Genomic DNA, 27,751 nt, shown 5'->3' with positions numbered 1-27,751 from the left:
TGTATCAATGACACTTCTAAACCTAAGAATCACTACCGAAATAGGATAATCTTATATAACCCATCCCATTTCTTGATCTAGTAATCGCCTCATAAACAAACCCTTTATAGTATCTTTCCTAATCAATTTTAACCTCCTCGTAAACCAAATTAACTTAAATGTGACGTTCTTTACATCCTCCATGCTTTTCCCACCTTGCCTAGTACATGCATGATCTAAGCGACAAACATTTGCGTCAACCCTACAACATGAGAAGTGCCTTCCATGTGCTTCTGGGACCCTCACAACAACCCTGTGAGGTAGGTGTCATCAGCCCCACTTGACGGAGGAGGAAACGCATACAGAAGAGACTGACTTGCCCAGCTGCAGAGCTGGGATTCAAAGCCACACCTGCTGCTCTCAAGTGAGTAATGTTTAAGGTACTCTGGAGGAAAAACAAAGACTGCCCAAGTAGAAACTGCAACTGTACCCAGAATTTTGGAACAGCTAGAAGGAGGTTCAGTAACATTAATGATTTCTTCTTCCTTGTCCCTTAACCACTGGAAATAGCAATTACACTATATTCTCCTATATTTTAAAGGTAACAATACACCAACCAGAGAATTTACCCCTCCGTTTTTTATAGAAAAAAATTACGTTACAAATAAGATTTGCACACATCATTGACTATGAAAAGACAATAGTATACTTGTACTATTCTGGTACTTCTGGTAGGTGGATAGCTACAAAGAAAACATAAATGCAAATCTACTGGTTACAGTAAATAACAGGAAGAGTCAATTTTGTGGGGATCATGAAAGTGGAATGCTGCCCAGATAAATTATAAAACCTTTAAATCAAGGTTACTTTAAATCAAGAGAACATATCATAAACCTTTGTGCCTAAATTACAAGGAGATATATTCTGGCATCTACATGTAACTTACACACAGATTAAAAATGGTACCATAGTAAGTTCCCTATCAATCTTGAAATCTGATAACTCTGGAATACTCTTTCCCATGCAAAAATATTTACTGTACTTATTAAATAAAATCTAAATAATAGTTCATTATAGAGTGTTTAAAACCACAATTAAACACATTTTTTTTTAACTCATTTTTTGACGTTTAATGGTCTTTAAGAAAAAACCTTATTTTGAAAAGTTATCATCCTTAGCTTGGTCCAGATCAACCATATTTTTTATGCTTCTACTGCTCTACTAAAAGCATCAAGATGTCAAAAGTTTTGCGATCTAAATTCTTTCTTAAAGGTTTTTCAAAGCTAGCATGAAGATTTTAATGACAAAATGTGATTATATTCTTTGTATCTACAGGAAAATTCTATACACCAATGGCAGAACTAGTAATATCACATGAAGAGACTAGTTTACCTACAATGTGTCTTGTCTAATGGAGCTAAACATTTTGAATTCTCTTATCATGTAACACTATCCAAATGTGCTCTATACTTTTAATAAAGTCTTAATTACAAATCTAACTTTTCCAGTATTAAAACTTACTAAGCTGTTACCAAATGATAAATGTGTTACCAAATGATTCAGTGTTAAGGCAAATACTCAGTTTATTATTCAAGGTAAAATACAACAGAAAAAGCATATTCTGCAGTTTCCTAGGAGGCAAATTTTATTCTGAAGACCTTCAGATTTTAAAAAGATTATCTCCAGACTTGCATGAGCAAATGTTCTAAAGTATCTGGTTTTAAAAGTTACCACTTTTAAAATTACAAACCTGTAAGAACTACCTCATGAATCAGGGGGATACTTTTTTATGCACTATAATAATGCAATGCTTACAGGGAACTCAAATAGGGACTCTCTAACCATCTAGAATTGTGGACGGGGAGGGAGATGGGGGCGAGGTTCAGGACGGAGGGGACATGGGTATACCTGTGGCTGATTCTTGTTGATGTTTAACAGAAAACAATAAAATTCTATAAAGCAATTATCCTTCAATTAAAAAATATAATTTAAAAAAAGACTTGGAAGAGGAAAGAAAAATAACGCAGTGCTTACTTTAGAATATATATGAAGATATTAAAATAGATGCTTTTAAACCAAAAATCTCCAGCTATCACTTGTATTGCTCATGAAAACAGAAATGAATAAATGAATAAATATAAAAAGAGGTTCATATAGTTTTCTTTTCAGTGACCTTGGATTAATATGACTAGAGTGGAGTTATGAAAAACATGGTCCTTTTATTTTTGCCTTGAGAGTTCATAAAGAATTTTACAATTATTGTAATTATTAATTGTAAGGTTCTAAACAGTGGTAAGTCTTAAAAGCCTTTACAATCCCTCTGATGTATATGGCTATGTATTAACACAGACAATACAGAAAATAGACAGTTGACTCTTCCCAGATGTAAAGAAAGAACTCCTAAAGTACAAAAAACTAATCCTGAGACACTAAATTTAGTAGAGTAAACCCTTAGGATCCCCAGAGAGATTAATAAAAGTTTATTCATTTTATTTCTTAAAATGAACATGTTTTTACCCACTACAGGTATCCCCTGCTTTTCCAAAGTTCACTTTACAGCACTTCACTTTTACGAAAGACCTACATTAGTACAGGCATACCTCAGAAATGTTGTGGGTTTGGATCTAGAACACCACAATAAAGCAATCTACATGAACCTCTGGTCTCCCAGTGCTTACGCTCACACACACTGTGGTCTATTAAGTGTATAAGAGCAGTGTACCTAAAAACACAGTGTACATACCTTAATTAAAAACTGATGCTGTTGGAAAACAGCATGATAGGGCCTGTGCAACACAGGGTTAGAAACGGACCCTCAACTTGTGAAAAACGCTAACAGAAGGAAATCCAAAGAGGATTTCTGCTTTTACAAAAAAGGCAAAAGCATTCAAGTTTCACAGCAAAGCCAATATAGAAGAGTGGTCTCCCTGAACAGCAGCAGTGGTGCCATCAAGCTCCTTCCTTAGGAACTACACTCAGCACCTCTGCAACAAGCCATGGTAGCTGAGCACTGCAACCGTGAGCATCCATGCTTTGTCTCGATTTATTCTGTACATCTGCTCATAAGCTGTGTCCTACTTTAGGATAGTGGGGGAAACCTATGACTACTTATAACCAGCTGAAAACTGGCAAGCTTCCCAGTTGCTGTCTTATAAAAATACCCCTGTCAATATCACCGCAGCTTGTTCAAGTGACAGACCCAATATGACACTGCTATTAAATCTTGGCCTCCCCCAGCTGGTTCCTACATAATGAAAGGCCACTTGGACTTAAAAGCTATGGAGGGCGGGAGGCAGGGGGCGGTGGGGCAGAGCAGTCACTTCCTCTGAGAACTAATCTGATGCCCACAACTAAGCCTCAGTGTTACTACAAACTGCTCTGACAATTACAGCTAAACCATTCTGTTCTGTTGGACAATCTCACTAAACATCTATATTAAATTAAGTCATTCTGAGATCATCATGAGGTGAGACAAAAATAAGGTCCTGCACAAACCACAAAATACCAAACATCTTTCTTATGCTAAAAGAATGACAGCCCTCACATCCTTTAACCCTCGTCCTAATGATCCAGTCCAAAGTCTATAATATAATCTTTATAAGATCCTCTTACTGAGACACCTCAGATTCCCTAAGGCCTATGTTCTTTGCTGTGACGAGTAATAAATACAACTTGTTAAACTACAGGTATGTTTCTGGTGGTCTCTGACCGCAGGTATACTTGTCAATACTAATTGCAGAATAAAAACAGACTAAGTCTTCTAGGGTTACAAAATGACTCTAAAACATGGCTTATTAATACTCATTTCATTATTCACAAGGAAGGTCACTTTGGATGATTTTGGTGTAAGATTTCTTCCATTTTGCTTTTAATGTCAAAACCATGCTAAAATGTGTTGAAGAATTCAGACAAAAAGCATTACCACCACTCATACTGAGAAGGCATAGGAGAAACCCGTCTAGCCAAGCTGATTAGGAGAATGAACAGGAGTTTAACAGGAGTCATTTCAAGTGGAGGCATGCGCAAGTACATCCAGATTCAAAAGTAGTTTAAAACCAAGGATCCCACAGAAATACACAGCAATAATAAAACCAAAGGTATATAAGGAAAAGGTGAAAGAAAATAACTCTTGCTTGCCTTTTTTTAAACAAAAGTGCTCATCATAACTACTGGGAAAACCTGGATAACAGGTTAGCTATGAGAAGAAAATGAAGATTTTAATATGTACTTTCTCAACTGAAAGATTTTTTAAAATGTGCGAAAAACTCTCACTTCACAGCTGAATGTTATTTTTGCAAGAATTAATCTGCCAACTTAGAATAAACAAGCTTCTATAATAGAAACAAATCTACTACAAACACTAAAATGAGGATTCTGTCAAAAAATATTTTAAAGTTAATCTATTCATAACTATATGTTTAACACAAAAGTTAAAAACTATTAAGTCTTAAAGAACCTGAAGATAATAATAATAAAAAAGAAGTTTCTGGATTAAAGAAAAAAACAGAAAATATCTTTTAATTTGTCAACTATAAAATCTTTTCAAAAAAAAAAAAAAGCCCTATATACCAAAACAAAAAAAAAATCACCCATTACTTACTTTCCAGATAAAACTGGAAGATTATCGTGTCTAGGGTTGTGGACAGAGGTAAATGCACGCAGTTCCCTAAGTGTCTACTGTGTCCTTCCTGGCCACAGAAGACATGTCAGGAACTTCAGTCTTGAGATCTCAAACATGAAAGTCACTGTCACCAAAGGCACATCATTCCTTAGGAACATGCACCGTGTGGGCATTATGGTTGAGAAAAAACACTTTCACCACCACTGCCCTCTATCTGTGTGCTACATACGTTAAAATCTGATTTCCCTTGTCGGATTTACTTTTTCCAAGGCATGAAAACCCAGTTATTCAACAAGCAGGACAAGCAATGATTTAAACTTATTTGATGGGATCCTGCAGTTAAAAAACACAACTTCTATATATCAATAAAAAAATGTTCAAAAGCATGTAATGCCAGTGTAACTTACAGTAGGAAAAGGAAACTTGTGGACTCCCTAGGAAAAGGAAACACATGGTAAATGAGTCCACGATGTTTAGAGAATATTGGTAAATATGCATGTTACATTTTATTTAGTTTTATATCCTTTCACCAACATTTGTACCAGAGTATTAGAAGTAATCCAAGAAGGCTGACTGTTCCACTAAATCCAACCTCCTCTGTAAATCTCTTCTAAATTTAATTCTTTCAAGAAACGTGGATTACTCGCCCATTGGATTTTAACACATTTATTCAAATGTGACTGTAAAATGATGATGAAGGAAACATCACAATACTGACTACTATTCTTTTTACAGTCTAGACCTTAACAACAGTGCCAAGCCTTGTCTCTTTCAATTATCACAGTCTTTGGCGAGCCTCCACCAGGACTGAAATTCTCCTCAAACATAGTGAGTCTTTTAATACCACAGGCTTCAATTTCTAATATCCAATTCCCAAAATCAAAACTGTGTCATCATCTTATTTTTTCATGGTGGGAGGACAAAAAAGTTTCCTTTTTAAAAATGTGGTGCAAAATATAAAGGAATAAACTACATTTAAAACATCTAATTGAAAAGTTTATTTACAGTAACATTTATATAACATTTAATGATGTTTCTGCTAGAATTTAATAACCCAAATAATTTGCCTAGCATATACTCTTGAATATTGTTTTAATAAACCTTTTATTTTTACCCAAAACACCACTGGTGATTTATATTTATATGATATATTAAAACATTAAATCTGTAAAACTAAAAATAATCCTCAAAAATTAGATTGATAATAAGCCACTTGAAAACTATGTAAATCAAGTAGTTTCCATAAATCTCTGAGAACTAAATAAAATGACCTGATTTGACCATCACAAAAAATATGTAAAATATTAAAAACACCAAACTTTTGGTTGAAGTATTTCAAAACATTCAGGGCCTACTATCCAGCATTAGTGGCTCAATCATGTCTGACTTTTTGCAACCCATGAACTGTAGCCTACCAGACTTCTTGTTCCATGGGATTTTCCAGGCAAGAATACTGGAATGGGTTGCCATTTCCTTCTTCAGGGGATCTTCCCAAACCAGGGATCAAAATCAAACTCCCGCACTGTGGACAGACTCTTTACCGTCTGAGTCACTAGAGAAGGCCCACAGTACAGGCATTAGCTAGGAGAGAACACCACAGGGCCTACAGAGAACATTACAAGTGAGCACCGTATTATACAACCTCAAGAGAGAAGCAGGATTTACATTGACAAATCATGGAACTCACAAAGCTCTTTAACTTCTAATATGTCCTATGACATCATCCTGTTTGCTCACTTTACCAGCTGGGCCCGTATCTGCTCCACCCTGTGTGAAGACTTCGCTCCTACCCAGCAAACACACCTTACCCAGCCAGTCTGCTGTCACCTGCCAAGCTGGACAGGACAGGGACAGAGCATGATCAGGAAGCCCAAGCAGATGACACGAGGTTTCTGTATTTAAGTTTTGTCTACTGTGACAAAAAAATATGTGGAATATTCTTTCCCCAAGACTTCTAACTTACTGCTGGTCACATTACTCATCAAAGATGACCAAAAAATAACATTTTACTAGGGCTATCACTAGCTTGCCCAACTTTATTACATTGCTAAGTGGAGTCTGAAGTTTAAAATCATGATCAATCTGGTCAATACATAAAAAACCTGTCCTTTCCCCAGAGAAAAATAAATGCTGTCTTGATGAAGCTGTCTTTAGACACCAATTACCACAGTCTACTGCAATGTGATAAACTGTGAAGACTGAATAACTTCAGTTATTTTTCAGTTATTCAGAACTCTGAACTGGTTCACCATGGGACTAGGCCAATTTACAAAATATCTGAAGAAATAAAAGAACTAGGGAAATGTTGAAAATGCGGCTTAAATGTCAAGATTATGCCATGTATCAGCAGAAGAATCCAGCACGCATCTTGAACAGTGAGTAGTCATTAGATATTCAATTCATCTAACAAAACAGAATCTTGAAGTGTTTCCATGTGTTCGTGCTCAGTCGCATCTGACTCTTTGCAATGCCACAGACTGTACCTCACCAGGCTCCTCTGTCCATGGGATTCTTCTGGAAATAATACTGAAGTGGGTTGCTATTTCCTCCTCCAGGGGATCTTCCTTGACCCAGGGATTGAACCTGAGTCTTCTGTGTCTCCTTCACTGGCAGGCAGATTCTTTACCATTGAGCCCCCTGGGACTCCCTTAAATGTTTCCGTAGGAGATCCTAAAAAACCCAATTCTAAGTGCTGAGTTTTTTATACCTGAAAACATTAGAAAATCACGACAACTGTGTTTAAACAAGTACTCCTATTTACGAATGACCTGTAAATAAAACCTGTACTACTGAAACACCAATGACAATGGTTGAAAAACATTTAACAAGAAAAGTAAAATACACTTCTGAAACAGCCATTTTTGTCTTTAACTAGGCAGAGCTAGGGAAACAGGTTCTGAAATTAGCTTTGAAGCTTGACAGCATTCACTGAACACTTGTTATGGCACTAGTTAAGTGCTTCTTCTGAATTAACCCATTTACTTCTCACAACTTAGTAAGGTCAGCACTATTATTAATCCCCATTATACACACGAGGACATACCAAAGCAATGTGACTCACACAGCTGCTAACAGCTAAACTGTGACCAACATTCAGATTCCAGAGCCTGTGATTGTGGTACTACGCAATACTATCTCTTTATAAACTAAGTTTTGTTATGTAATAGGAAACTAGTAAATGAACAATTAGTAAAAACGAAAAACTAGTAAAATCAGAAAAATTAAAAAGACATTTTCAAAAGGCTACAGAATAAAGGAAAGGAAATTAAGAAAGCTGTACAAGAGAAGGTGAGATAACAGAAACCACAAATTGACAAAATAAATAGTGGGGAAAAAGGAAAAATAATTTAATGAAAATATCTTTGACAGTCTAAACTACTTAATAAAAGGCTTAGGGGGAAAAGTAGAATGAAGGAATCATTAGAATGCTGAAAATACTCTGTATCCTGATCTAAGAGGTGATTACAGATGAATGTTTAAGTATGTAAAACTAACTCACACTGTAAACTTAAGATTTGTATACTTTACTGTATACACGTATGTATAATGATTTGAAAGTATAAATACATACCCTACCCATTTTAACCCTTGATAATGAATGTATCCACATGCTTGACTTTCAGGCTTTTGGGTCTGCCTTAAAACAAGAAACTACAGGAACAGACAATCTAATCCAGGTTAAATATTTTCAAATAGAACCATCCACCTGAAAAAGCAGTGCCTTCTAAAATCTCCCTAACAGCTGGCAAAGCTAACCATGGCAAAATCTCAGCAAAGGAAAGCCTAATAGCTTACATAATAACCCATTATCTTATCTTTGTAAAAAAAAAAAAATTCCATAATTAACTCCAAATACAAAGTCCTAGGGCTTCCCAGCTGACACTACTGGTAAAGAAACAGCCTGCCAATGCAGGAGCCATGAGAGAGCCAAGTTCAGTCGCTGGGGGTGGGAGGATTCCCTGGAGGAGGGCACGGCAACCCACTCCAGTACACTTGCCCGGAGAGTCCTATGGACAGGGGGGCCTAGCAGGTGGCAAAGGGTCCTTAGGGCTGCAGAGCTGGATACTTCTGAAGTGACTTAGCACACATGATGATGTCCTAATTTTCTCCCTATCCCCGTTATTCTAGAGCTATATACAATAAATCCAATCCTACTCCCATACAAGCCTTTAAATATTTGAAGATGACAAAACTTTTTCTTCAGATTCTCTTATCCAAGCTGAATATTAAACTTCCCTGTACCTTCCCTCATGATTTCCAGATCCTTCTCCATTCTAATCATCTCCCATGATAGCTATGCCCCATCACCTGGGAAATCCCTTGGACAGAGAAGCCTAGTGGGCTCCAGTCCATGGGGTCACAAAAAAGTTGCACACGACTTAAGAGACTAAACACACACACACACATCATTCTGAAACATCCATTTTTTACAAGTGAGGGATGGCATGACACCTCAAGAATTCACACTTATCAGCTAAAACCCATGGTTATTTTTATGTGAACTCTCATATACCAATCTAGTAAACGCCAGAATTGAGACGGAAAACCTAAATACAGAACTTTACATTTATCTCTATTTAAGATTTTATACAATAATTTTCTATTCACTAAATTTAACATGACACTATCTTCTGAATATGGTAAGATTCAAGAGATTCTCTCCAGAGGAGAATTTCTTATAGTTGTGAATCACCTGTTAACTTGCAAAAGTCATCTTTAATAAAACATATTAAAAAGGAGAGAGGCCAAGTAAAGGATCTTGCAGCAATTTCTGCAAACATGCCTCACAGATAACAAACATCCAATGAACTTTTTTGGAGATACCAGTCAGTCATGCAGCTATAACGCCACGATCTACCATGACCTGCAGATTAATTCAAAAGACTGACTACGGTTTGAAACAATTCCTTTATCTCCCCCTCTAGTAATTCTCTAACACTAGGGTTGTTTTAGCATGACCTATTTCTATTGCAAACCACTGGTTTTCAATGGGAACAGTAATGTCCCTTAACGAGCATTCTGTAAAGACTTTTCTTCTCAGAGTCTGTTTGGATATGCACTGGTGCCTTTTTTAAAAAAGTTTTGTATGTATGAGTTATTACCAATAAATTTCATTTCAGAAGAGTAACAGTTAAAACTATTTATTTTTAGAAAGCAATCAGTAGGGCTTACAGGACTGAGACCACCCACTCTCACCTTTGGAGACTCCTGGTAAGACAAAGCACTTGTGTTTCACGTAAGGAGGTCCTGCTGCAGGTAGAACACTGAGCTCCAGCTGTGGAGTCGCTTGGGTCTCCTTAGCACTCTCTGTGCTTCCCCGGTGGCTCAGCTGGTAGAGAATCCGCCTGCCATGCAGGAGACCCTGGTTTGCTTCCTGGGTCAGGAAGATCCGCTAGACAAGGGATAGGCTACCTGCTCCAGGATTCTTGGGCTTCCCTTGTGGCTTGGGAATTCCCTGGTAAAGAATCCACCTGCAATGCGGGAGACCTGGGTTTGATCCCTGGGTTGGGAGGATCCACTGGAGAAGCGAAAGGCTACCCACTCCAGTATTACGGCCTAGAGAATTCCATGGCCTGTGTACATGGGGTTGCAGAGAGTTGGACACGACAGAGCAACTTTCACTTTAGTACTCTTTGGTCTGCATTCATGCTGATTTCCCTCAGTGTTTCCTAACTGTTTTAATGTGCCAGAATACTTATAATTCAAACAGCAGCAACTCAGCCGCTTTTAAAGTTGCATAACCTAACCTGGATCTCTACAAGGCTCCTGGTCAGAACTGCAGAGGCACGCACAGTCAGGGCAGGGCTGCCCCCACGCGGTGCTGCACACTGGCGGAGAAGCTCTACCAGCCCCTGCAAAAAGGCGCCTTGTGGTCGCTGGGCCCTTCTTGGGGCTCCCTGGAAACCAATTCAACAGTTAAAAACATCAAATTAAAGTGGATACACCTCACTGGGATAATGCAAGTAACGTGACATTCTAGAACCAGGCTAAGAAGGTCAAGTTCTCTCAGAGAGAACTGTATTAAAATATATTCACTAGAAAAGAAAAAAAAAAGAAGCCTCAGCAGATTGATTTTGAGTCATAATAGTGTGTTTTGGACAAATTAAGATTATTTTATGATACAATCTGTAAAAAAAAAAGGATAAATGACCAAGAAACTACCATTTCTTCCTTTAAATAGAAATTCTTAGTCTCTTATAACTAAACAGATCATAGCACTGTAGGTGCTTCTTAGAAATTCCCAACATCTGATTTAAATCAAATTTTAAGATGGCTTTCAGATATACAATAAAAGTGAGTAAAGGAAGAAAGCGACTATGAAAAAATATGTTTCGGTACTTAACCTCCTTCACTGGCAAACAACTTACTTGTGGTGATACCATATTTTAATTGTACCATATTTTAATTATATTTTTATTAAAGGATCTACCCACTGAAAATGAAGATGCCAAAAGCATATTATACCTTTACTTTTATCAGCTCTTTCCAATGTTCTGAATTTTAATTTTAAAAACTATAAAAATCTTGGTTAGCCGAGCTCTAAAGGGCAACTAATTCACCAGCAAACAGAAACTTAAGCCTCACTCAAACTGAAGCACACAATTACAGAACATTTACTAAATGCAAAGATAAAAACTGACTGCCTAGATGACAAGTCATAGTGATTTGTTGCTGTCAAAAAATTGGAATCTCTATACACAAAAGAATGTCTGGAAATTACTCTTGACTCCTAATTAAAACACAGAATGACTGTAACAGTGTGCAGCCCTGGCATCCCAAGAAAGCCAAGATCTATTTTCAACAAGTTTTTGGAACATATGTGCAATATTTTAAATAAGTACAGAGTTAGAACAAAGCTCAGTATAAAAACCTAAAACGATACTGTAAAATATGAATGGACTGTACTAAATGAATATTTCAGGATCCTACTATACTAATTTCTTCAAACAATTTGCTTCTTCCCTCTCATGATATACCCAGATAATTATTTATGTAGGAAAACATACCATGATCCAGTCTGTTCAGGGGAGCAGGGGGAAAAGAGCCTTCAATAAACACTTCCTCAAAATAAGGAAACACAAGGAAAACAGGTATCAACCAATATATTTATGGGCCCACATGATTGATTGGATGATTATATAAGATGTGCCCAAAGTTCTTTTAATAATAAAACATGCTATGTTAGTGAAAGGAGTTAATTCTGCTACAGGCTATATTAAAGGAAGCTGAGTAGCTTTTCATCTTGGGGAGAACACAAAGGATTCTGTGGAATGTTTTGTACAAATATATAAAGGTCCCTTAATAGCAAACTTCATGGTTTGCCAATTTTAAATAAAATATTACCAATAAAAAAGCATCAGAGACTTTTTTGAACACTCAAGACTTTGTAAATATGTCTTCACACAGTTCAGAAACACACTGCTAAACCAAAAGATCGTCACAGAGGGGCTTCTCTCATTAAAGAACCACAGTCACATGCAGTCAGGGAGAGATACACAGAGACTTATAAAAAATATTAACAGTATTATTTTCTTATGCTGTGTGTACTCAGGGGTTCATTTCCTCTCCATGAATGGTGTATTTTAAAACTGAAAACAGATCTTACCTCCTGAGTAAGCCTCAGTATAACTCCTTATGTCCATGTTTATTTATTTAACCCGGTATACAGCTTGTAACTCATTTGCAGTTTGAACTAGTCATTGTGATTGAAAACCTATACCCTACATGGACAGCTTTAAAATAGAAAGGCAAAATAAAATTGAGACTCTATAGTTGTCTCTACCCAATACTTCTCTTCTTTCCCTGCAAAAACCTTTATTCTACAATTCGATCATCACAGCTCAGGAAGACATTATTACATCCATGCTGATGATACTTTTAAAACATAGAAGAGGCAATTTAGCATAACGCTTCAGAGTATGAACTTTAGAGTTGAGATAAGAGGGGTTCAAATCTGAGCCTCACCTCTTACAAGTTATATGACCTCGGGGAAGTTCACTTTTTCTAAAATGTGGAATAAACTATATTTATCTCATAGGGGTATTGGTAAGATTAAATGAACTACGTAGAATAAGTGTAATGTGTCAGTTACTCCTGCTAAAATCAAGAAGGTAAAACAATGCATACTAAAGCTAGTAAATTGGATTCTTTTTAATAGCATATATTATGCTGGCAGACTACAGTCCACGGAGTCACAAAGAGTCAGACACAACTAAGCACAAAAGAATAAAATTTTTCTTCTCGTTAACTACAGTATTCTTACTGATTCTGTATCTCCAATCTTTCTCATTTTCATTTTAGTCACAAATGATCTGTTTCTAACTTTATATTGATAAAAGTACACTTCTAAGACTCTCATTGACTCCTTCCCCCAATACCCACCATTTTAAGTTTGTGAAAATAAACTTTAAGAAGCATGAGGGTAGGAAGACATCATACCTTATTTTTTAAAAATGTGTTCTACCTATGGACAATATATGCTCATGAATAAATGGATTTTAATGCCTCTATTTCACTTGAAGTCAAGTGTATAAACACCCAGAGGCTCATTTAGACTTATGTATTCTTGGTGCTTAAAGGTTATTTTAATCCCAGTCTATAAATTGAGTGCTGTAATTCATACTAGAAAAGAAAGATAAATGTGTGCAAATTATGCTGATTTGCATATACTTTGGAAATGGATGAGCATACACATGGTATTTCTCAATGCTGCAATATATTCAACTTCACAGGTGTTTCCTTTTCCCATCTATGGAACAAACATGACAACCTCAAAGTAGCAAATCTGACAATAGATCGATGCTCATTTAAACATTAAAAATACTGATTATTTTCTCTTGTGTAACATCTTCTTTTTCCAAGAAGCATAAGAACAATCTCAGTAAGGACACTCACTAAAAAGCAACTGTAAATTCTGTACTCAAAAGTACCATATAATGCACACAGGGATCCTGTAAGCTTACAGCTACAAGACATTAAGAAGATATGAGAGCTGTCTTCAAATACTTGAAGGGCTGCCATGTAGAAGAGTTCAGATTTAATTTTTTGTGTTCCAGAAGGCAGGAAAAGTTTTAAGAAAGCAGGTTTCTGATTTAAATAAAGAACTTTCTGAAAATTAGAGCTACATAAAACTGAACCTCTTTTTAGAGGTTCATGTGAGGTAGTGAATACTGTATGGGCTTCTCTGGTGGCTCAGTGGTAAAGAATCTGCCTGCCAATGCAAGACACTCGGGTTCAATACTTAGGTCAGGAAGATCCTCTGGAGGAGGAAATAGCTACCCAATCCAGTACTCTTGCATGAGAAATCCCATGTGCAAAGGAGCCTGGTGAGCTACAGTCCATAGGGTCGCAAAGAGTCGGACACAACTGAGCAACTAGCCACGCACACACAGTTAAATACTGTATCACTAAAAATGTCTGTGAGTAGAAAGATGGTTTGGGGGAATGATGTAGGAAAGTATGAGAGAAACAGCTGGACTATGTGCTCACAAAAATCCCCTTCAATCAAAATGTTGTTGGATTTTCTTAACTTAATCCCAAGTGGTGGTCTGATGCACAACACTAGCATGCCATAGAAGTGTGCTCACCTGCCTGATGTCATAGAGCCTATCGCACCTTTATAAAGGGCAAGAGACATTTTAAAGGCCTCCTATTTGCTTAACTCTGGGACTCAATTTTCTATGAACAGAACTAAATTAAATTCACTTCATTTTTGTAAGAATTTCACCTCATCACTTGAGACAACTTGAGTTCCATAATCCCCTGATCCCCAGCCCAACAAGGGAATAGGAAAATTATGACAACACTGGTTTTGTTACTTTTATAATCATGTCTAAAATTCAGAAAATTTAGAAAAATGAGGAATGATAGTTTTCTGTCAGATAATTAGAACCTAACAACCCATCTTACTACACCAGATCCACTATCAGAAGTACTACTTAGGTGGTATAATTAACTTGGTTTACTGTATTTATATTTCTCATGTACTCACTAAGGTCCTAAGAAAAAAATCATGACCATAAAGCAAATATAATACTGTTTACAGGAAGACAACAACATGAATAAGCTAGAATACAGATCCTAAAATTACATGGAAGTTCACTGCATTTTTGTGCATTTTTTACATATCCATAGTAAAAACTTAAAAGAATACCCACATAAAATATAAAATTCAACTCTCAATTAATATAGACATGATACTGGTGTGTTTTTTAAGCTATATGAAGAACACATAATGATTCAGCATTCACGTAATTTTATCCAAATTCACCTGGACTCAAATTTGAAAATATTTAACTGCTAATTAATACCTAACTTACACTCTAAATCTCAGAAGTATCAAGTTCTTAAGCACTGTTTAGGAACAGTTTCATTAATAAAACTGAGTAACACTTCATTGGCACTTGGGGTTAAAAACACTATATTAGTTTTTCTTCTTTATTTAATACAAGATGCATAGTGGTATTATATCAGACTTCATGGTTATTAAGGTCTAGGTCATTGTAAAATTAATGGTTTTGATCCTTTAGAATTACATCAATACTTAAAATTATTTGGTTTCCTCTATATTTCTTAGGATTTTCAAAGTCTAGAAAAAGTTATCATTGTTTAACAGCTAAGACTTCTCATAGTAGAATTAGGATCGGATAGGTGTCAAGTGATAGGATGCCAATCCTGGCTCTGAACTAAACTGTAACCTTGACTGTTTCATTTAATCTCCTGAGTCTTGGGGCTCATCCATAAAATAGCAGATTAGATGATTTCAAAGGCTCCATCTAGTTTCTAAAGTTGTCAATATTATGACCTCATCATGAGTACACCCCTTCAGTAGGACAGGTCCTTATGCTAGCTATCACAATACATTACTGTGGATAAAACCCACAAAATGAGCAAAGCCAGCAATGTTTAAAAATTGTGATTAAAAAAATACACTGGCTTGAAATATGGGTTAAATATCAAGAACACTAAACTTCTTGTCTTGAAAGCATCAACTCTATATGCTGTAAATAAACCTCTGAAAAGGTGTAAGAAACAACTCAAGCAAGATAACTCACTCTACCAACTCTTGAACAAAAAAGGGCAATCTCTGAATAGTAATTTCTTGACACCCAATGTCTTGACACCCATTCTCTCACTATGCATGTATGTGTCAGAGGAAGATGACACTTTTATGGCATAATGGAATCAAGAGTATGGAAGACAATGTACTCTTTGTTAATACCTGAGAAAACTACCTTCCTAGTTAATAATAAACTGAGATGTATGTAAATGTTGTGTCAATATTTATATTGAATATATAAAACACACAGTTAATTCCTTAACTCTAACACTATTAAGTTCACATCAATAGTGTTGATGTACTACTGTGAGTTATTTCAACAGCCCCACCTTAGAAAACTAAGTTAATCCAAGTGAAAATATGGATTTCTTTTCTAGGATAGAGTAATTCACAGATGTTAGTTTATAACTATGATATCAATAAAAGTAAATAAAAACCCTTCCAATACTTAGTAACAAGTGGGCCATGTAGTATAAATGCAATATACTGAAAAACCACCTCCTTTCAGAAATACCAATATTGAGAAGTGTAGCTACTGAGACTTTGGTTAATGCCTATTGAAAAAGGAATGTCAGAAGAATGTGAGTTATATAAATAAAATTATAGTGTCATTATGTTGGAGAAAGCCATCCTGGGTACAAGGCAGGAAAAGGAATACAGCCCTAACAAATGCGTGTGTATTTAATTTATAGCTCAAAATATTAATAGCAAAAATAGACAAAAAGTGATTGTGAACCAGAAAGAGTTCAGGTTTCTTTAAAGAGCCTGGCTGAGATGGTGTGTATGTAAAACAACTGAATGAAGATGTAAGCTGGTATTGTGGTACTGTGATGATTTAAACCACAAATGCCTTCCCTATTTAAATATTCCAATCAGTACTGTTAGTACACGTACCTCGGAGAATTCTTTCCTCATGGCAACGAAGAAAGTCCCAGATTCTAACAGTGCCGTCATCAGAGCATGTAGCAAATTTATTATCCGTGGGTGAGAAACTGTTACATGAAGACACACAGCAGGGGAAAGAAGTCAGCATTTAACAGATTATCTGTGCTTCTCAGACAGGGAAAAATAAAAACACTGTGCGGCGTTATAAACAGGAGAGGGAAGCATCCAACAGTGAAGAAGCCCTTAAAGAGAATGTGGTCAGCTAATCAACGTATCTCAACAAAAGAATAATTCAGAGCAGCTGCTTCTTAGTTTTCAATCATCAATATTCAGAGAACTTAATGAGGGTATTATTAGTACCAATGCTATGCAGACTCCCCACAGTACAGTATTTCCTATGGTATCAACAGAAAACATAGAGCTGATTAAGTATAGAACTAAGCAAACTCTCTTTGCAATATTCCTATAAAGTCTTTTAAAAGCACATAGGAATACTGCTCAAAAAAAACTAGCACCAGCTTCTGCTTTGAACTTCATATAATGATAAGCTGAAAAGTTTCAGGCCGGCTGTTTTAAGACTAGTTGTTAAAACATTCCTTCATATGATGTTTCTCACTTATGTAAAAGGTTTGTGGAAAATGTTCACACCTTCTTTCAGGCAAGTTATCCCATGAATGTTACACTTTTTGAAGAAAACTAACATGGGGACATTCCGACTGTTTAAAGCCAAAGAATATGCCGCAAAGGAGGGATCCATTTCTTGCTCCCTGTAAAAGACCATCAAGTTTCTCATTTAACTCTAAGAACTCCCCTGAACTTCTGAACCTTATGCTTAAGAAAGGACCACTTTCGAAAATTCAATGTACAGTCAGGAGAATAAGGCACAGTCTTTGCAGATGTGTGTTTATCCAATAAGTCTTTGTTAAGATTCTGAAAGTAGAAACAAGTGACTACAGTGGGTGATGTTTCTATAAAGATGTCAACCTCCTCCCTCGTGTGGGTGGCACAACCATAAAGAATGCTGCTTAGCTTTCTTCTGAAGCTGCAGCATTTCTTCAAGCCTGTTTTTGAAACTTATTCTTTTCCATTTCTACTATACATATCTCACTGATATGTAAAAATATACAACTTAATGAAAATATTTTAAACTCCCACTTATCACACATTTGCATTACTGATGTCATCAACAGTGAATCAGAAGGAAAGTCCTACAGTCTTCTTGACAATGGTCTGCTTACAGCTTCAAAGCTTGAAAGAACCCGCTCATTAATCCATTAATGTTTGCCACATCCAGAGTTACTTGGAGAGTTTTTAGCCCTACTAGACTTTCCTTTTGAAGTCGTGGCATAACCAAGCCAACCAGGTCTTCACTTAAGCCTTTTTTTTTTTCCCTTGTATTTTGTGAGAACTCTGAAGGTGTTTTCTGTAGGCTTTAGATTTTATTCAGTTGTATAATTAAAGACTGAATTCTTTATTTGGAATGAAATATTCTTGTCTTACATAGTAGGTAATAAAAATGAATAACGTATACACATTATTAACCATAAATGAAAAGAGAAAACCAGTGCAAAATGCGGCAGACAATACATCTCTAACATATTGCAAAGGCTCATATCGGGACAACACTACTTCAGGTAAGTGCCAGCAAAATGGTGAATGTGTGAAAACAAAGAAAAATATTGTGTTTATAGGGTGCAAAAAGTTTCCCAGAATCTGACAGAACCCATGCATGTCTGCACCCAGAGTACACTTAGAGAATAATTTAACCATGACAATAGGGACTACAGAAAATGGTATATTGTGTATAAACCTGGCCTCTCTAATCGCCTCCTTATGTGCCTGGAACATCTTGACGTTGTTCATGTTCGACTGCCAATATTTCACATATCCTCCGTGGTCTGCTGTCAACATCCACATGTCATTATGTGACCAAGTCATGGCTCTCACTGGGCTATCATGAGCCTGTGAAAACACAAAACATTTATAAACATCACATCAAAGACCATACAATGGAAGGCAATGATCTGTCCAATTGTAAGTTTAAAAATGCCAATAACACAGAATGATGCTACCATCTGACGATTACTGTTACCTGTAATATTGTTTCAAAATTGAAAGTGAGTCCATTCCACAAGGTGAACTCTCCACTAGAAGCTCCAGTGACCAACCTTCTTCCTTCTGGAGTCCACTGGGAAAGAAAAAAAGACATTATACAAGGTCACAAATCCATAACCTTAATTAATTTTTAAAACACTCAGAAAGTCTTTATAAGATATCCAACAATTGACATTAAGTGGACAATACTTTCACTTCAGAATATGACTCAGATTTATAAGTAAATACTTTGCCAGAAAAGAAATTAACACATCCCAACAAAAGCTCCAGCACTTAGCTCATTAAATAAATTAAAAAGTAAGTGCATTACAATTATTTGTTAAGTTACACACACCTAGGCACCCTAAAGAGCATTTCAAAACAGAATATCTGAAGATCTACTTTTTTCTAGAATACATGGGAGATCAACATATTAATAAATAAGACCGTCAGTCTCCAGAAAAACTCACAGACTGAATGAGTGAAAGATTTGATTTATTACAGCTGCTAGTGGACCATTCAGGCAGAAAAGTTACCAGTGTTTTATGAAAATAACAAAACAGTGTAACAGTAAATATCAATTTAAGGAAATCAAGGCTATCAAATTTTTTCTGGAAACTAAATGTACAATACATATACAGTTCTTCTTCATTCACAATATCAAGTAATGACAAGTCTCAGGCTAATCTAGTCTCAAACAAAAAAAAAAAGCAATACAACAGAGGCATGACTAACAGTACCCCAGTATTTCAATGTCACAATCTGCATTCTGAAGGAATCTGTGACATATGCCTATCAACTCAAAACACAACGTACTTTTATTTTCAAGTTTCTATGACAGATTACACATGTTTTCCATAGATGTAAACACAAGAAATATCAATACAACAATCCTACTTTACATTGTAAAAAGTGTGACACAGGGCTGAAAAATACAAGGGTACTTATAGGATGAAACATACAAAATCAAGTTTATTTGGTAAATTACACAGATACACATGACAAGCCAGCCTTTTACTGCTTACCTGAAGATCACGATTTTGATGATTATTTTAAAAAACCTTTCTACTTTCCTAGTTTCTGTTATCTGCTATGGATCCCAACTCGAAAGACTACAGGCAACCACACTGTAGACACAAGACCCACAGTCTTTATGTCTTTAACACCTGTAATCTGGACTTGTCTCTACTACGTGCAAATTTCTTAAGACCTTACAGCTTGATTCCCAAATGAGAAATTTACCCATCTAACAAGATACAAGACATGGAATGCTCAGATTCTATTCACCTCAAAAAGGTTTTCTATGTTATGCTAAAAAGAAATTAAAATTAGCTGCACATCATACTCCTTTTATGAAATCCTCTGCCATACAAAATTACACTACAAATTGGTTGGCTCTACTAACACAAAAGCCATTCAAATAATGTTCCTTTTCTAATGTTTACTACTGTAACAGGCCTCTGAAACAAAGAGGCCTGGCTGACTGTCACATTTGTATGGAGCTGAAGCCAGCATCTCTTCCAGCCCTCTCAGTTCTCTGGGCTGTCGATCACACCTCTCTAATAAGAAGACCTGCTTATTTTGCTCATTTGCCACAAATGTCTTTCCTCTGTCCCATTATTTTTTCAATTCTTATTCCCTCAGCTTTGACTATTAACTATCTTACATTTCTGGACTTGATATACTGCTAACCAACAAGTACTTTCTTACTAGCAAAACACATACACAAAAACATTATACTATTATCTATAGGAATATTAGCTGGATGCCTGGGACACAGAGATGGGAAGACTTCTTTATCACAAACCCTTCAAATTTTAATAATTTGAACCATGTCAATGTACTGTTTATTTTAATACAATATTTTAAAAATTTTAGCTTTTGCACTACAAAGGAAACTATAAGTAAGGTGAAAAGACAGCCCTCAGATTGGGAGAAAATAATAGCAAATGAAGAAACAGACAAAGGATTAATCTCAAAAATATACAAGCAACTCCTGCAGCTCAATTCCAGAAAAATAAATGACCCAATCAAAAAATGGGCCAAAGAACTAAACAGACATTTCTCCAAAGAAGACATACAGATGGCTAACAAACACATGAAAAGATGCTCAACATCACTCATTATCAGAGAAATGCAAATCAAAACCTCAATGAGGTACCATTACACGCCAGTCAGGATGGCTGCTATCCAAAAGTCTACAAGCAATAAATGCTGGAGAGGGTGTGGAGAAAAGGGAACCCTCTTACACTGTTGGTGGGAATGCAAACTAGTACAGCCGCTATGGAGAACAGTGTGGAGATTTCTTAAAAAACTGGAAATAGAACTGCCATATGACCCAGCAATCCCACTTCTGGGCATACACACTGAGGAAACCAGATCTGAAAGAGACACGTGCACCCCAATGTTCATCGCAGCACTGTTTATAATAGCCAGGACATGGAAGCAACCTAGATGCCCATCAGCAGATGAATGGATAAGGAAGCTGTGGTACATATACACCATGGAATATTACTCAGCCATTAAAAAGAATTCATTTGAATCCAGTCCTAATGAGATGGATGAAACTGGAGCCCATTATACAGAGTGAAGTAAGCCAGAAAGATAAAGAACATTACAGCATACTAACACATATATATGGAATTTAGAAAGGTGATAACGATAACCCTATATGCAAAACAGAAAAAGAGACACAGAAATACAGAACAGACTTTTGAACTCTGTGGGAGAAGGTGAGGGTGGGATATTTCAAAAGAACAGCATGTATACTATCTATGGTGAAACAGATCACCAGCCCAGGTGGGATGCATGAGACAAGTGCTCCGGCCTGGTGCACTGGGAAGACCCAGAGGAATCGGGTGGAGAGGGAGGTGGGAGGGGGGATCGGGATTGGGAATACATGTAAATCCATGGCTGATTCATATCAATGTATGACAAACCCACTGGAAAAAAAAAAAAAAAAATTTTTAGTGAAAATGTATTGAGTACCCAGAAGGTACCTTCATTGATGACAACTATGGTCTACCATTGGCCTTCAGCTCTTCTTGGGTGTTTCCCTTCCTAGTAACCCTAAGAGTTTTGATTCACCTTGAGATGCTGTTCTCTATATTGCAACAAAACATTTCTATTCAAGAGCAAGTCAGACACCTGCTGCAATATATACCATGGCTAGCTCAGAGAGAATTCTACAGAAATTGCAACATAAAAGCAATCCAAAAGTACTACCTTACTAAACATGGATATAAGAGATAAACTGGATATTCCAAAATAAAAATATAAGCAATACACTGATTTTTATCCCAGTTATATATTTTAAACAATGCTTCATTTTCTTTGTCCTATTAAATAATTTGCAGGCTAATTTTTCAAAATTAATTTTTCCAAAAAGTATCAAACTGAATACTTACCCTGACAACAAATACTGGACACTTTACTTTATTTGTTGATGTTCGTACAAACTTTGTTGTTACTGCATTCATAGGATTATTCAACATCCCAATAGGTGGAACCAGCTACAAAAAAAGAAAAGTAGATTTAAAGAGCTTCCGGATCACACACAGGGTATAAACCAAGGACATGGTAAGGTAATCATTTCAACATTTAAAGACAAATTCAGGACCATACAGGACAAGTATTGTAATATATTAGTCTATAGTAATCAAAGGAAGAAATGGAAGTACAGGAAAGTTAAATGCCTATTATTTATTACTAAATAAACAATAAAATCAAGTGCCAGATTTCCCAAATTACTTCTCAAAGTCAACACACTAAAACATATTCATAACAAGCAAGGTTTAAAATTAACTTCTCTGTTACAAAGACTCTTTGGCAGTGCAACCTTTCATTAGACATTGCTTTAAGCCCCAAATCAAAAGTTCATCCATCATCAGATTAAAAGAAAAATTTAAATGCAGGTTAAAAAAAAAAACATGGTTTATGCAGATACACTATCCTTTCAGGAATGTTTTAATTATTTTAAAAAAAATGTAAAAAGAAAAGTCCATGTTTAAATTAGAGATCTCATAGTTCCTAGGTCCAAGCAAAGAGGTTTTTATTAAGCTAGTATGACATATCTTATACTTACATCATTATAATAACCTGCATCAGGCTGAATTGCTCGCATATCTCTCTGGTCTCTCTGCCATATTCTATTCTGTTAAAAATCAATCAATCAATCAATCAATCAATCAATCAATATACAGTCTAATTATACTCAACTTGAAACTTAAGTAAATATTTACAAAATGTAAGCTGTCATCAAATGGGGAATTTTTTACCATGTTCTAAAACATAGATGATAGTGTTTATCTTAAGAGATTTCCCCCTTTTCCTACTGACAATGCTTAGAATTTCCTCTCTTTACTCATATTATGCCCAACCAATCATCCAAGATGCTATTGACCCCAACACATTCTCATAGACAGACATTCCCAATTCCTTCAAATTCCTCAGCACAAAACAATTCCTCTTATCCTGGTCTCAGTTTTCTTAACTCCTCCCAAACTCTCTTAGTCTAGTTTGTTTCAACTGAAACATCTGAAAAAGCCTAAATCTATCTTTACCTCTGAATGAATATTTTTCTGATAAGTACCTGCAACACAATAATCACGCCCAACAGGCATATAGGTCTTTTAGCAATTTGTCTCAGGTAATGAAAAGTAGACAAATTTTCTTCATAGGAATCAAAACAGACCAAAACCTGATTAAAGTGGAGATGGTAATAAAAAGCAAATCAGAGACTTAAAAAAGGTTAAGACAAATAAATAAAGAATTCATAGGGGAGATCTGTCAAGCTGACACAGGTTTAGGTAGACCCCCTACTCTGCCGTCACATGCCATATCAGAGTTTCACCCAAGAAGACTGCAGCAGGTGCTCAACCCTCTAAGTAAACAGGGTCCCTTCCCTTGAGGGGCTTGGAGAGCCCAGCATGCTGGACATACACATCACTATTCTGAACACATGTTCTCATACAAATATCCTTATGTTGATAATCTCCTAACATTTTATATACACTACAAGTTTAATGAGTGCTTTAAAACTGGAACAAAAGTCTCTCTTCTGAAGTATGTTGTGAACCTTTAGAACAAAGTGTATTTTTAAACTACAGCCTTTAAAATTTTTGGAAATTATTCATGCATTCAGAGGGTGAAAAAAAAACCACCCAGTACTCTATTTAACTGAGGTGACTGGCCTCATTTGAAATATTATTTCATCCTCCTAATTCAAAAAACATAGGTATACTCATTATCCTACATTTTAAAACTTTTCTTCTTTTTAAAAAACCAAAGTCTGGTCATCTGAAGCACATTAACTGGACTTACCTCCAAATACTTAATCACAGATGGATTATAGTCTATGGTTTTCCGGTTCACTGCTTTTCTCATTCGCTTTCCATCAAAGGTAAGCTGCTGCATTGCTTGCTGCTGTGCAAAATCTGGCCGCTTATAAAACAGTTGTCGAGGTGCCTGGTGTTGGAACCTTGGCATATGGAAAAACCGAGGAGGAGAACCAATTTCTGTAGCCATGGCGATGTTTTCGTTCTACGACACCTGGGAAAGGAAAAAGTACTTTCACTACAAATATGTCAGCACTATAACACTACCAGAAAACATTTTTAAATGAGCATTTTTTCTACACTCCTGTACCTTTTTCTAATATGCATCATTTCTAGCTTTTAGTCAACCTATTTACAAAATGAACTAGTTAATGGCAGAAACCAGTTACAATTTGAAAAAGGTCAATTCACAGATTAAGTGCTAATAAGTATTTGTTGTGGGGGTTTCCCTGGTGGTCCAGTGGTTAAAAATCCACTTGCAATTCAGGGCACACTGGTTCAATCCCTGAAGATGTCATATACCATGGGACAACTAAGCCCGTGTGCCACAACTACTGAGCCCACACTCCAGAGTCCAAGAACTGCAAATACTGAGTCCATGTGCTGCAATTACTGAAACCCACACACCCTGGAGCCCGTGCTCTGCAATGAGAAGCCTGAGCACGGCAACTAGAATAGCCCCTGCTTGCCCCAACTAGAGACAGCCCATGCAGAGCAACGAAGATCCAGCACAGCCCCCCCACCCCAAAAAAAGAATAAATAAATAATTTAATAAGTATTTGTTGTAAAATTTAGCCTGGTGGAAGGAAACATCTGTTTTTAAGACCTTGGGGCAAGTGTATTTTGCACATGTGGGGTGGCTAAACTGCAGAGGGAAGGAAGGTAAAATCACTGAGAACTTCATATTTTTAAAATGAAGTTTTCATCATATGTTTGATAATAAAACAGCTCATTTTAAGACCCTCATTTTATACAAGAGTCACTAAAAAAAAAAACTTAAGCTTCATTTCTATCCTCTTAAATTTCTTAGGACAAGTGTAAAAAGTAGAATAAACTATCTTATTTCATATGAATTCTAAAAGTATGTTTATCTAATTTCAGGCTCAAAGTAACTACCATAGAAATGTATTTCTCAGTATGTACATCTACAATTCTATACAGGCAGTATTAGGCTAACATCTGAAGAAAAAATGTTAGGGGCTTAGTTTTTCAACCTTAGTGCTCTCCAATTAAATTTACATACCATTAATACAAATGTGCATGATTTAAAAACACATTTCAAGCGTATTTTAAAAATCAGATCATGAAAAATACATAAAGGGTGTTAGCATTTCTGCATTTCTGTTTCAAAAAGAGCAAAGATTATTTGTCTATATTCTTACATTTACCTTCCTTAATGCAAGACACTAAATTAAGGACCTGAAAATAAATTTGTGATTTCCTTTGGATGAAAATCAGTACTACTTAATACATCCTTGTCACTTTAGTGTCTCCTGAAACCATCTGATATTGATAACAGAAAGGAAATGGAGGAGGAAAGGTGGGAGTGGGGAGATTAAGTCCTGACTCTCACGATACCAAAAATAAATAGGAACTTCCCTGGAGGTCCAGTAATACAAGGGACTTGGGTTCACTCCCTGGTCGGGGAACTAAGATCCCATATGCCTTGGGGCAACCAGGCCCATGTGCAGGAACTAGAGGTGCCCACATGTCGAAACGAAGACCCAGCACAGACAAACTTTTAAAATTAGGTGAACTTTTTTAAATTTGAGAAATAAAACATGTTGTTGTGGTTGTTGTTTTCAGTTGCTAAGTCATGTCCAACTCTTTTCAACTCCAGGGACTGCAGCACATGAGGTTTCCCTGTCCTTCACTACATCCCAGAATTTGCTCAAACCCGTCCACTGAGTCAGCGATGCCGTCCAACCATAGTATACTCTGTTGCCCCTTCTCTTTCCACCCTCAATCCTTCTCAACATCAGGGTCATTTTCAGTGAGCTGGCTCTTGAAGTTTTGGAGCTTCAGCATCAGTCTTTCCAAAGAATATCAGGGTTGATTTCTTTTAGGGTTGACTGGTGAGATCTCCTTGCAGTCCAAAGGACTCTCAAGAGTCTTCTCCAGCACCACAGTTCAAAAGCATCAATTCTTCAGCATTCAGCCTTCTTTATGGTCCAACTCTCACATCCATACATGACTACTGGAAAAACCATAACTTTGACTATATAGACTTTTGTCAGCAAAGTGATTTCTTTGCTTTTTAATTTGCTGTCTAGGTTTGTCATAGCTTTCCTTCTAAGGAGCAAGTGTCTTTTAATTTAATTGATGCAGTCACCGTCCACAGTGATTTTTCAAGCCCAAGAAAATAAAATCTGTCATTGCTTCCACTTTTTCCCCTTCTACCTGCCAGGAAGTCATGGCTGGGACCAGATGCCATGATCTTAGTGTTCTGAATGCTGAGTTTTAAACCAGCATTCTCTCTTTCCTCTTTCATCCTCATCAAGAGGCTCTTCAGTTCCTCTTCGCTTTCTGCCATTAGAGTTGCTGGGAGAAATATCAACAGCCTCAGATATGTAGATGATACCACTCTAAATCTGAGGCTGTTGTTATTTCTCCCGGCAATCTTGATTCCAGCTTGTAAGTCATCCAGCCCGGCATTTTGCATGATGTACTCTGCAGAGAAATTAAATAAACAGGGTGACAATACAAAGCCTTCACATACTGCTTTCCCAGTTTTGAACCAGTTCATTGTTCTGTGTCCAGTTTTAACTGTTGCTTCTTGACTGGTATATAGGTTTCTCGGGAGATAGGTATAGTGGTCTGGTATTCCAATTTCTTTTGAGAATTTGCCACAGTTTTTTGTGTTCCACAAAGTCAAAGGCTTTAGTGTAGTTAATGAAGCAGAAATCTATATTTTTCTGGAATTCCCTTGCTTTCTCTATGATCCAACGAATGTAGGCAATTTGAACTCTGGCTCCTCTGCCTTTTCTAAACCCAGTTTGCACACCTTGAAGTTCTTGGTTCACGTACTGCTAAGGCCTAGCTTGAAGGATTTTGAGCATTACCATGCTAGCATGTAAAGTCAGTGCAACTGTATGGTAGTCCGAACATTCTTTGGCACTGTCCTTCTTTGGGATTGAAAATGCAAACTGATCTTTTCCAGTTCTGTAGCCACTGCTGAGTTTTCCAAATTTGCTGGCATATTGAGTACAGCACTTTAACAGCATAACCTTTGAGGATTTTAATTAAACAGCTCAGCCGGAATTCCATCATCTCCACTAGCTTTGTTCATAGCAAAATAATAAAACATGAATGTAAAAAAAAAAAAAAAAAAAACATGAATGTAATATTATTACCACTACTCTGGAACAATTCCAGAAGACCCTAACAAATGTTAATTTGAATTGAGATGAGACAGGGCTTCCCTGGTGGCTCAATGGTAAAGAATTCGCCTCTAAATGCAAGAGATGCAGGTTGGATTCCCTGGACTGGGAAGATTCCCTGGAGAAGGAAATGGCAACCCACTCCAGTATTCTTACCTGAGAAATCCCAAGGACAGAGGAGCCTGGTATGCTATAACCCATGGGGTCACAAAGAGTCAGACACAACTTAGCAACTAAAAACAACAGTGCAATGAGACACATTCTGTATCTCTTTTCAGGCTGTGTATGTACGAATTAAACAGACTGCAAATGCCTCAATAAAGTTGGTGAGGTACCGGGGTCCAGCCCCAGCAGGATCCAGGGGAACCCTCAGGATGAACGGCGTCGGCGAGAGAGA

The 27,751-nt window shown here is 36.6% G+C and overlaps 1 protein-coding gene across 7 annotated transcripts in view; it reads right to left on the bottom strand.

Moving 5' to 3' along the window:
* The window catches only part of WDR33 (WD repeat domain 33), a 116,461-nt gene that overhangs the window by 36,849 nt on the left and 51,861 nt on the right, over positions 1 to 27,751 (bottom strand). For 5 of the 7 annotated variants that reach the window (XM_043488179.1, XM_043488180.1, XM_043488182.1 and 2 more), the window contains 6 exons: positions 23,961 to 24,188; positions 22,723 to 22,791; positions 22,046 to 22,150; positions 18,637 to 18,732; positions 18,355 to 18,506; positions 16,554 to 16,651 (listed from right to left, as the gene is read on the bottom strand). In XM_043488179.1, the coding sequence (XP_043344114.1) occupies positions 16,554 to 16,651; positions 18,355 to 18,506; positions 18,637 to 18,732; positions 22,046 to 22,150; positions 22,723 to 22,791; positions 23,961 to 24,164 (724 nt within the window). In that variant the 5' untranslated portion in view covers positions 24,165 to 24,188. Of the gene's footprint in view, positions 1 to 9,725; positions 9,946 to 10,120; positions 10,498 to 16,553; positions 16,652 to 18,354; positions 18,507 to 18,636; positions 18,733 to 22,045; positions 22,151 to 22,722; positions 22,792 to 23,960; positions 24,189 to 27,751 lie in introns of those variants that run through there. The other 2 variants (XM_043488185.1, XM_043488183.1) reach the window with 2 other exon arrangements.

This window comes from Cervus canadensis, chromosome 15 (genome assembly GCF_019320065.1).
Source record: "Cervus canadensis isolate Bull #8, Minnesota chromosome 15, ASM1932006v1, whole genome shotgun sequence".
NCBI classification, from domain to species: domain Eukaryota; kingdom Metazoa; phylum Chordata; class Mammalia; order Artiodactyla; family Cervidae; genus Cervus; species Cervus canadensis.
This window is presented reverse-complemented; position numbering and strand designations above follow the sequence as displayed.